The 11,680-nt window shown below is 46.7% G+C and overlaps 1 protein-coding gene across 1 annotated transcript; it reads right to left on the reverse strand.

The window, feature by feature from the left end:
• Nucleotides 1-896: 896 nt before the first annotated feature.
• Nucleotides 897-11,390, reverse strand: LOC140722308 (uncharacterized). Its single transcript, XM_073037095.1, has 5 exons — nucleotides 11,135-11,390; nucleotides 3,603-3,692; nucleotides 2,311-2,391; nucleotides 1,717-1,799; nucleotides 897-1,454 (listed from the first exon to the last, which is right to left on the reverse strand). The coding sequence occupies exons 1-5, from the start codon at nucleotides 11,388-11,390 to the stop codon at nucleotides 1,362-1,364; spliced, it is 603 nt and encodes a 200-aa protein (XP_072893196.1). The 3' UTR covers nucleotides 897-1,361.
• Between the last annotated feature and the right edge of the window lie 290 nt (nucleotides 11,391-11,680).

Genomic DNA, 11,680 nt, shown 5'->3' on the forward strand with positions numbered 1-11,680 from the left:
AAATTGTACAAGGCATTGGTAAGGCCGAATTTGGAGTATTGTGTACAGTTCTGGTCACCAAATTATAGGAAAGATGTCAACAAAATAGAGACAGTACAGAGAAGATTTTCTAGAATATTACGTGGGTTTCAGCACCTAAGATACAGGGAAAGGTTGAACAAGCTAGGTCTTTATTCTTTGGAGCTTAAAAAGGTTGAGGGGGGTCTTGATAGAGGTATTTAAAATTATGAGGGGGATAGATAGAGTTGACGTGGATAGGCTTTTTTCCAATGAGAGTAGGGGAGATTCAAACAAGAGGACATAAGTTGAGAATTAGGGGGCTAAAGTTTAAGGGTATTACGAGGGGGAATTTCTTTACTCAGAGAGTGGTGGCTGTGTGGAACAAGCTTCCAGTAGAAGTGGTAGAGGCAGATTCAGTATTGTCATTTAAAGTAAAATTGGATAGGTATACGGACAGGATAGGAATGGAGGGTTATGTGATGAGTGCGGGTCAGTGGGACAAGGTGAATGTAAGCGTTCGGTACGGACTAGAAGGGCTAAGATGGCCTGTTTCCGTGCTCTAATTTTTATAAGATTTTATGTCATGGTGATTGGGTGGATATGTGCAGGAGAGTCCTGTGGTGTGTGAGTGTACATAGATGTCTGTGCAAGGGTGGGCAATACTTTCTTCAGGACGTCTGGAGACCAGGCCAATCACAGACCAAGACAACTTTATGTTTCTGTGCTTTATCAAATGTTATTCATTATTTTACAGATAATTTCAGTTCAGATGTTAACAACAAATCATTGGTGATGAATTAAAGCCATGAAGCACAGTATCAGCTAATTTTCAAATTTTACAGTAAGCCCAGATATGAGTCGCACACTGACCTAGTTCTGTAGTGAGGGGTGTCGGGGTTTACGGGGACCATACACTGTGGAAGGTGTGTGACGTCTCACACTGACCCAGTCCTGTAGTGAGGGGTGTCGGTGTTTACGGGGACCATACACTGTGGAAGGTGTGTGACGTCTCACACTGACCCAGTCCTGTAGTGAGGGGTGTCGGGGTTTACAGGGACCATAACCAGGATGCTCTGTGATCAATCACGTCGTTCGGGTGATGTACTCTTCCTGGAACAGGCCAGGTCAGTGTACTCAATCTCAGTTCTAGGCTTCTGCCATCACTACTCAATGGAGCAAACTTGACAATGTGACCAACTAAAAGCTCACACACAGCAGAACACTGGGGTATCAGTAGTGTAGCAACATCTCAGGATTCACCTAGGATTAACCCTCTGCGGCCAGTATCCTTGGTTTAAAGCACGTTAGAGTAAGGGAGAGGGTGTAAAACATCGGGGAGATGAAATTGCAGACTTCTTCACTTAGTGCTGGGTCGCTCCCTCATCCTGCGGAGACTCCACCCTGAACCGCACAAGCTTGATCTGAAGAACTGGATCACCAAACATCTCCTGGAGCTGCAGCCCAGAGAGGAGGAAAGTTTAATGATTGCCAACATGGAGTCATAGGAGTAGGGTGGTGAAGGGGCAAGGGATATGTATGGCAGAGAGCGAGAGAGCTAAGAGGAAAGAGAAAGATGAAGGGAGAGAAAATTGGGAGAGGGAGAGATATATGAGAGAAGGGGAGTGAAAGGGAGGAGAGGAGAAGGCAGCAAGGGAAACGAAAAGGGATGATATTGCTTCACCCCTCCACCCCATCCCATTCAGTTCACTCTCTCACCTTACGTCGAGTGGCATCCCTCAGTTCTTCCTCACTCGTGTCTCCACTCGATGTCAACTGCACTTTAATCCACACGCGTTCCCCTGAACAAAACAGCCCAGTGTCAACATGGTATCATGGTTAGGTCAGGTGTGGCTGACAGTATGTGTTCACTCGTCTCGTTCTTTTGATTGTCTAATCTCTTCTACACCTCCACCTTTCTCTAACACCTTGATTCCTCCCCCTCTCCAAGCCACATCAAATATCCATGTCTATCTTCCATAAAATAGGGGCAGGGGAAGTGAGAGAAAACGGAGGGGGTCAGGTAGAGAGAGAACAAGGGAGAGGTAGAATGTGAGTGGGGTATAGAGTGTTAGCGTCACTCATGCACCGCTTCCTGTTACTCTGACCCTGGCCAGCAGACTTTCCATCTCTCCAGACTCTTATTGGCTCCTCCCCTCACCATCTCTCCTAATACCAGTGTTCACTTTGCACTGCGCTGTCGGTTGAGCAGAGGAATGGATCGACAAGAGATTCTACGAGATCGAGAGAGGGTGATGGAGAGAGATGGACAGACAGACATTGAATGACCTCAACAGTCACGAGACTTCAAACCTGAGGTACCCGTTGGGGGAGAGAATGGTTCCTGTGCAGTCGATGATCCTTTGGGCCGCTCCCCTGTGGAAGTCTCCGGGTCTGTAATGAAAGAACAGAGACACAAGAGATTCTATGTGAAGAGAAAGTGAGAGAGTAAGAGTGAGAGAGAGAGAGAACATGAGAGAGCAAGAGAGAACAGGACAGAGTGAGACAGATAGAGGGACAGAAACAGAGACAGGGAGGGAGAGGGAGATGAAATGAACCCAGCAGACACAAGACCTGTACCTAAGAAAGTCACTGCGATAGAGGAAATTTGCTGTGTTGATCGTCCAGTCGATGATCCTTTGAACTGTCCCTTGTGGAAGTCTCTGGGTCTGTAAAGATGGAACAGTGACATGGGAAGAGTGGAAACACTAAAACAGTTGATCAGAATGGGACAGCAGTTCAGGGAATGGCAGATTAGGTACGTGGTGAAACCAACACCATCGCTCTCCTCCCCAAACATCCTGCACTCTCCACATTCTGTCATTGAATGAATTTTAGGAACTAAAACATGGGGAAGAGCGTCCCATTCAGTGATCCCCATCTGAGACTGCTGACCTCTCTGAATAACTTGTGTACAAAGAGAGGCCTGAAACACTGAGGAAGTAGTTACGTGTTCATTGTACATTCAGAAATCTGATGGCAGAAGGGACAAATCTTTCCTGAAACATTGAGTGTTTGTCTTACGCTCCTATACTTCCTACTTGATAATAGAAAAGAGAAGAAATCATGTCCTTAATGAGATGAGTGTCCTTAATGATAGAATGATGATCCTATTCAGTCTCCAATTCTCTCTTGAGTCTTTAATCCACAACTCCCCAATGCTCTAAACCTCTTCTTGGCCTCCATGCATTCGCTCTCTCTGACCACCAATGGGCCCCTTCTCCCTAAAATCACGACTGACACCATTGCTTATGTTGAACTGCACTGCAGGACCAGCAGGCAAACGGGTCCGCAAGAGGTTCTGCCTGATAGAGAAAGTTAGAGAAAATGAGGGAGTGAGTGAAAGTGAGAGAGATAATGAAAGAAAGATAGTGAGTGTTTGAGAGAATGAGTGAGTGAGAAAGTGAGAAAATGAAAGAGTGTGAGAGAGGGAGTGAGAGAATGAGAAGGAGTAAAAGGGAGTGATGGAGTGAGAGGCAGTGAGATGGAGAGAGAGCCGGACAGAGACAGAATGAGACACAGAGTCAGAGGGAGGGACCGAATGCGAGAGAAAGAGGGAGTGAGAGACAGAGAGCAAGTGAACCCAACAGACATGTGACTTGTACCTAAGAAAGCCCCTGGCACAGAGGTCATTTCTTGCGTGGACCCTCCAGTCGATGATCCTTTGATCTGTTCCCTTGCGGAAGACTCCAGGTCTGTAATTAAGGAAGATTGGAAACAGTGAGACAGTTCATCAGAGTGGTAAACTAGTTCAGAGAATGGGAGACCATGGCTGTCGTGAAACCAACAACGTCCTTCCCCTTCTCAGATCTCAGTCTCTCTCCACAGTCTGACACAGGATGAGTTTTAGGAACTGACCATGGGATAGAGCATCCCAATCAGTGATGCCCAATACAGATACCTGAGACTGCTAACACTTCGGAATATGTAGTACAAAAAGAGAGGACAATAACACAGGAAGTGTTCTTGTTCATTGTACATTCAGAAATGTGATTGCGGAAAGGAGAAATCTGTTTCTGAAAAGTGAATGTGTATGTCTTCGGGTTCCCGTACTTCCTCAATGATGATAGAAATGAGAAGAACTCAGTCCTTACTGATGGGTTTTATTCGGTCTTCCCATCGCTTTTCAGTCTATGTTCCCCAAATCCCCATTGCTCTGACCCTGTCCTTGCTTTCCCTCTCTCTGAACTCCTATGGGCCTTTCAGCTCACAATCACGCCTGACATTGTCGTTTACGTTGAACTGCACTGCAGGACCAGCAGGTGAATGGGTCCACCAGCAGTTCCACGTGATAGGGAAAGTGAGTGAGAGTGACGAATTGTGAGCGAGAGAGAGAACAATAAAGAGCAAGTGTGTGCAAGAGAGGGCGAGAGAAGGCGAGGGTGAGAGAGAGAGAGCACGTGAGTGCGAGAGAGGATGAGAGAGCGGGTATGAGAGAGAGAATGGGAAAGAATGTGTGATTGAGAGTGAGAGTAAGAGAGTGAGAAAGAATGGAAATATTAGAGATACTGTGTGATGTAGTGTGTGTGAGAGAGAGAGCAAATGAAATCACAGGAAGTGTATGGCCATGCACTTAGATAAAATAAATGAAAAGGTTGACTATTTTCTAAGTGGATAGAAAATACAAAAAAATAGGTGTAGAGTGAATCAGGAGTCCTTGCGTAGGAATTTATTCACGGTTAATTTGCAGGTTGAGTCTGTGGTGAGGAAGGCAACTGCAATATTAGCATTCATTTGATGTGGGCAGGGATGTAAAAGCTGTGAAAATGTAATGTTAATTATGTAATTTTGCTGATGTAACGTTGTGACTTTATAAAACACTGGTGAGGTCTCAGTTTGTGAGCAGTTTTGAGCTCTGTAGAGAAGATGCATTGATACTGGAGGGGGTTCAAAGGAGGTTCATGGATAAGATTCCAGGACTGAATGGCTTGTTGTTTGAAGAGTGTTTGATGGCTCTGTCCACTATTCACTAGAATTTAGAAGAACGAAGGGTGATCTTACTTAAACTAAGAGAATGGTGGAAGCCCTAGATAGATTCGATATGAAGAGGATGTTTCTTATGGTGAGAGAGTCTAAGACCAGAGGACACAGCCTCAAAATATAGGCGAATCAGTTTAGAATGAAGATAAGGAGCAATTTCTTTAGCCAGAGAGTGGTGAAACTGTGGAACTCATAGACACAGGCAGTTATGGGGGCTAAGCCTTTATTTAAGGCAGAGCTTGATTGATTCTTGATTGGTCAGGGCATGAAGGTATATGGAGATGAGGCCGGGGATGGGACCTGAAATGAAATTGGAGCGGTCATGATGAAATGGCGGAGCAGACTTGGGTACAACTTAGAAATAAGAAGGGGTGATCAGTTTGGTTAGTTAGTTAGTTATTTAGTTATTTATCTAGCTATTTGTTGATTGATTGATTGAGGTACAGCACAGAATAGACCCCTCTCATTCCCCAAGCTGTGCAGCCCAGCAAACCCCAGTTTATCCTAGGCAGCTGGTCATACCTGAAACAGGTTCTCCCATTGCTGATCCCTGGACTTCTCGAGTTGTGTTTGTCTGGGAAGCTGTACCTGTACTCGCTGATTCTGCTGAGGTGGTGGTCAAACCCAGAACATGTTCCCCTGTCGCTGAGCCCTGGCCTTCCTGAGTTGTGTCCGACTGGGAACCTGTACCAGAGCTCACAGACCCTGCTGAGGTGGTGTTCAAACCCAGAACAGGTTCCCCTGTTGCTGAGCCCTGGGCTTCCTGAGTTGTGTCCGACTGGGAACCAGTATCAGAGCTCACAGACCCTGCTGAGGTGGTGTTCAAACCCAGGCGAGGTTCCCCTGTTGCTGAGCCCTGGGCTTCCTGAGTTGTGTCCGACTGGGAACCTGTACCAAATCTCACAGACCCTGCTGAGGTGGTGGTCAAACCCAGAACATGTTCCCCTGTCGCTGAGCCCTGGCCTTCCTGAGTTGTGTCCGACTGGGAACCTGTACCAGAGCTCACAGACCCTGCTGAGGTGCTGGTCAAACCCAGGCGAGGTTCCCCAGTCACTGATACCTGGCCTTCCCGAGTTGTGTCCGACTGGGAACCTGTACCAAATCTCACAGACCCTGCTGAGGTGGTGGTCAAACCCAGACGAGGTTCTCCAGTCACTAAGCCCTGGCCTTCCTGAGTTGTGTCCGACTGGAAATCTGTAATAGGAAGTATAATAGTAAACACGTCTGAATTTCAGGCACTTTATGGCAGGGAACAGGAGGCTTAATTCCTGATCAGATCTGCTCTTTGAAATACACACATCCCCTTCTCCTTTTTGCTTTAATACCTCCAATCCTTGCCTATCAAATCCGCCTTGTTATATATCCCTCTCTCAGAATTAACTGTCTGGATCTTTCACTTCACAGTCGCTCTAGTTCCGACAGTTGGCATCCATTTGACTGATCACTCTGACCTCACACAGTCATCACTCCCTCTTTCCCTTGTCCCATTCCTCCCAATTACCATCTCTCTTCACACAGTCATCACTCTCTCTTCACTTGTCCCATTCCTTACATGGTCATCACTCTCTATTTCCCATGCTCCATTCCTCCCACTGACCAAATTTCCTCACAATGTTATCACTCTCACTTGCCACATTCCTCCCACAGATCACTCTCTCACTTGCCCTGTTCCTCCCATTGACCATCTCTCCTCACACGGTCATCACTCTCTCACTTGCCCAATTCCTCCCACTCCAGCACCTCAGCTTCTCTCTCCTTAGGTCTCTGAATTTCATGTTTCCGTCTGTCGACATGTTAATTACATGGCTAGAATCAACTTCAGCCTAAGCAAGGACCTCTACCTGCTACAGCATGCTTATTGCCACAGGAGATCTGCAGCAAAGACAACCTTACTGGCTCTCCACTCAGCCTGTGATCACCTGAACAATAGTAATCTCTAACTCAGGCTACAGATTATTGACTTCAGCTCAGCATTCTACACAGTAATACCCTCAGTTCAAATAAACAATCTCCAAGATCTGGGCCTCTGTACCTCCCTCTGCAACAGGATCCTTGATTTCCTCACCAGGAGAACCCAGTCTGCGCGGATTGGAAATTACATATCCTCGCTGACAACCAACATCAGCACATTTCAATTCTGCATGCTTAGCATACTGCTATACTGTCTGCCTTCATGGCTTTGTGGCTAGGTGGAGCTCAAATACCTTCTGTAGATTTACTGATGACAAAACTATTGTTGGTATAATTTCGGATGGTAATTAGGAGGGGTACTGGGGTAAGATATATCAGCTGGTTGAGTGGCGTTGCTGCAACAATCATGCACTCACATCAGAAACAAGTGTCTGTGGACTTCAAATGGGATAAGTCAAGGGGACACACAACAGTCCTGATTGAAGGATCAGAAGTGGGAAAGATTGTAACAGGTTGCATCACCACCTAGTATGGAGAGGCCACTGTACAGGATCGGAAAAAGCTGAGCAAAGTTCAACCATTCCTGAGCACTAACCTCCCCAGCATCCAGGGCAGCTTCAAAAGGCGATGCCTCCAAAAGGCAGCATCCGTCATAAAGGACCCTCATCACCCAGAGCATGCTCTCTTCTCAATGTTACCATCAGGGAGGAGGATTAGGAGTTTGAAAACACAAATCCAAAGTTTCAGGATCAGATTCCTTAATGGAAACTGACCCCGTGAACAGTGCCTCAATATTCTTCCCTCTCATTTTGCACAAACAATTTAATTTAATTTTATATATATTTCTTACTATAATTAATATTTTATTACCCTGCCACAAAACAACAAGTTCTATGACGTATACCGGTGATGTTAAAACTGATTCTGATTCTGAGTCCTCTACTCTCCATACCTTCTGTCCCGTCTCCTTTCCTTGTCACGCACTCGAGAGCCGTCTCCCATGTCCACCTTTAGTGAACCCCAGGTCCTCCACACCACCAACCCAACTCCCTCCTCTTCTCCTCAGGCACGTCCCCCTCCATTTCTGTACGCCACCACCACTCACGCAGTCAATGAGATTTACAGGGAGAAGATGTTTCCTCTTTGCATGGCTGCCTGCCACAACTCCAATAATGCCCCTAGCTCAGCTGCAGAGAGTCATTAGCCGAAGGCCACTGCTGATTGATGTTTTGCTTCTTTAGCCCTGGTACATTTCCTGATAGTGGGGCAGTGGTAGGATCTTCTCCCTGCCACGTCTTGCAGCTTCAAATGGGATTAGTCGGTCTTCCAGATTCCGTCCTCCCTCCTCAGCCACAGCCAAAAAAAAAACCCGTTTTTGCCTCTTTACCCAACCCTCTAATACCCGAACAGGCCTCTAATACAGTCAGGAATGTAAAATAACTCCATCACAACGTTAATAAGCTGGTGTGGCACAGATCCACAGACGATCACAAGATCTAGCCACACGACGTGTAAATCACCTTTCTCAAGCTTGGCTCAATGGATCTGTTCCAATATCAAGGCTGCATGTTCCACACATCCCAGGAAGCCTGCATGTCAGCTGGTGTCAATATATCCATTGCTTATGAGGTAGCTGGAAATCCTCTTTGCCACAGCAGAGGAGAAGATTCTCCCCTCGTCCTTCAGCAGTGCAATGCTCCTGAACTGGATGATGGAACTAGAGTTCTGCCCATTGGGGATGAAAACCACCACGCCTCTTTGCCACTCTGATGGAACACACTGTATTTTCCAGGTTCTCATTAGGTTCCAGAAGATCTTTAGCATGTGGGTAGGTTTTGTAGAGCTTGTAAGACATTACCTTTGGCCCTGACACTGATCCCTCCCTCCCTCATTCCTCCTCTCCCCTCCCCTCTCCCCCCCCCCCCCATTCTCTCTCTCTCATCACAGAGGACCACGTCCAGCCTCTGTCACTTGGTCACTCTGTTCCCATTTGACCCACTTGATTTCTGTGCCTCCTTAATGGTTTCTTCCTCTTAGCTTTGCGGCATGACTCCACAACCTGGGAGGGAAGGTGTATTTGTGTGCTCACACATGGGGGCGGGGTTGCTGGGGATTTACACTCATTGTTGGGCCTTATTCCCCTACAAACAAATCCACTCCAACAACGTTGAGTCCTTCAGCTCTACGGTTTGCGACCCGGCTTTCGGCCCCTTGTGTCTAATCTGCCGCAACAGTGTGAGGTTGCTGTTGGCTTTTCTCGCTGTACCTCATTCTTCCTGATGGCTTCACAGCCACCCATGTGTCATCACATTCTCCCATCCTCACCTGCAGTTCCGAAGGATCTTTATCTCAATGCCGATATTTGTTCCGGTTGTTGCCGTGTAAAATCCATTCTTTTGGCCCATCTGTTATCCCGCCTCACAGAGGGCCTTTGGGTAGTCTTCCTTATTCATCTTATAGAACACAGCCAATATACCCCTCCATACATGCATTTATACAAAATTCTCTTCTATGTTGAAAACAAACCAATGTCCACCACATCTGTTGGCAGCTTGTTCCACACTTGATGCACCCTCAGAGCGAAGACATTCTCTCATATGTTCCACTTGAGTGAATCATTTCACCATTCTCGCTTAACATCTGACATCTAGTTCTAGCCACACAACCTGTCTATACCCCTCATAATTTTGTAAGCCTTCTCTCCTCATTCTCCTACGCTTCAGACCTAATTCATATTCTCTGATCTTTGCCCCACGAACCTCATCGGCTCCCCTGCTGACAGTCTTCGGTTAGTAAACACACCCCTGTAATTCAGAACCAGGTCTCCGTCATAGGTTGACAAACACCTTCCCAGTGAATTTCTCACCCATTACATCTCCAGCTTTCTGTCTTTGTCATCTCCCCCACAACCCATTTTACCGAGTCCCAAGGACACCCCCAGATAAAGAGGCTTATTCTGTACTGGGAAGGTATATAAAGGAAGGGTAAAGTGGCAAACAGGTTTGCAATTATGTCAGGAACTAACTCAATGGCAGGTAATAGGAGACTCAAGACCAGGTCAAATCTATCCTCTGAAATACATACACACACACACACACACACACCATACTGTCCTCTTTCATACCTCTATCCTTGCCTCTCAAATCCCTCTCCTCACATCTCTCTCTTCCTCAGCATTTAGTCTGTCTGCATCGCTCTTGTCAGTCTCTTCTTCCTTCCCTCCATTAGGAGCATCGCTCTCACTGTTCTCTCTGCCCAACTTCCCTTAGAGTCATCACTCTCTCTACACTAGACTCACTCATCCCACTCCAGCATCGTACCTCTCTCTCCATCTCTCTCTCTTGTGTATCTTCACCCATTTCTTCCTTTACAAATAGTGAATAACTCAAATCCCACTCTGTTTATCTCTATTTCTCATCAGTCACCATGTAACTCTTCAGAGTCATTCCTCCCTTCCACTCTGTAACCATTCTCTTGCCTCACCTTCTCCACTCCTCCCCTCTCACCTGTGACACTCACAGTCACTCCATCCTTCTCTGCTCATTCGTCCCACCCCACATTCTCCAACCACAAACATTATTCACACCCCTTTCCATACATACATCCGGTAGGTAAACTGGTCCGTGGTTCATTGATTGTTATTTTTTAATACAGCATGGAGTAGCCCCTTCTGACCCAGCTCCTCCCAATCCAATGCCAGCCTAATCACGGGATAATTTACAATGACCAATTAACCTACCAAATAGTATGTTTTTTAATAGTGGGAAGAAACTGAATCACCCGGAGGAAACACACCTGGTCAAGGGTGGATCACATGAACTCCTTACAGGCAGTTACAGGAGTTGAACCCGGGTCACCTGAACTGTAATGCGATACGCTAAGGACTATGCCACAAGTGGAGTCTACCCTGACGGACTTTGTGGTGTTGCTCCTCCAACACAAGGGATACTTCAACCTGTCAGTAGAGGAGGCCGTGGACAGTCATGTCAGGTTGGGATTGGGAGGTAGTATTATAATGTGTAGTCACTGGAACAGCAATTTGGTAAAGAGACGTTGTATTTGAAAAGAAAACAAAACCATCCAATCTCTGTTTATGAACTCTCCCTCTCAAAACGTTTGGAACTAGACACCTCTCTCAGACAAAGCACAGATGTGTAACTAAGACGAAAGGAGGGAAACATTGTTCATCATTGTTCTCCATCACACATACTTGATCTCACAGACCCTGCTTTGGTGGATGTCATACCTGAACCAGGCTCTCCCGTTGCTGCTCCCTTGAGATCCCGAGTTGTGTCTGACAGGGAAACAGTAGCTGTGCTCACTGAAACAATTGTAGTGGTGCTCAAACCTGGAGCAGGCTCTCCACTCGCTGATCCATGGGCTTCCCGAGTTGTGTCCGACTGGAAATACGTACCTGGGCTCGTGGACCCTGCTGATGTGGCGGTCAAACCTAGAACAGGCTCTCCAGTTAATGATCCATGGGCTTTCTGAGATGCGTTCATCAGGGTGACTGTACCCAGGCTTGCAGACCATGATGGGGTGGTGGTCAAACCCAGGACAGGGTCTTCTGTCGCTGAGCCACGGGCTTCCCGAGCAGTCTCCAACAGGGAATCTGTACCTTGGCTCGCAGTTCCTGCTGGGGTGCTGGACAAACCTGGACCAAATTCTGCAGTTGCTGATTGTTGGGGTTCCCGAGTTGAATCCAACGAAGAATCTGTAATAGGAAGATATACATAGGAAGGGTAAAGTTGTAAGCAAATTTTCCATTAGATCAGGCAATGGCAGGCAGCAG

This window comes from Hemitrygon akajei, unplaced genomic scaffold (genome assembly GCF_048418815.1).
Source record: "Hemitrygon akajei unplaced genomic scaffold, sHemAka1.3 Scf000074, whole genome shotgun sequence".
NCBI classification, from domain to species: domain Eukaryota; kingdom Metazoa; phylum Chordata; class Chondrichthyes; order Myliobatiformes; family Dasyatidae; genus Hemitrygon; species Hemitrygon akajei.

Coding starts and splice junctions, on each gene's coding strand:
- LOC140722308 (XM_073037095.1), bottom strand. CDS start 11,390: ATGAACGCATCTCAGAAAGCCCATGGATCATTAACTGGAGAGCCTGTT. Junction 3,693..11,134: donor AACGGGAGAGCCTGGTTCAG/GTATGACATCCA, acceptor CCTTAATTACAG/ACCTGGAGTCTTCCGCAAGG. Junction 2,392..3,602: donor TGTGCCAGGGGCTTTCTTAG/GTACAAGTCACA, acceptor CTTTCATTACAG/ACCCGGAGACTTCCACAGGG.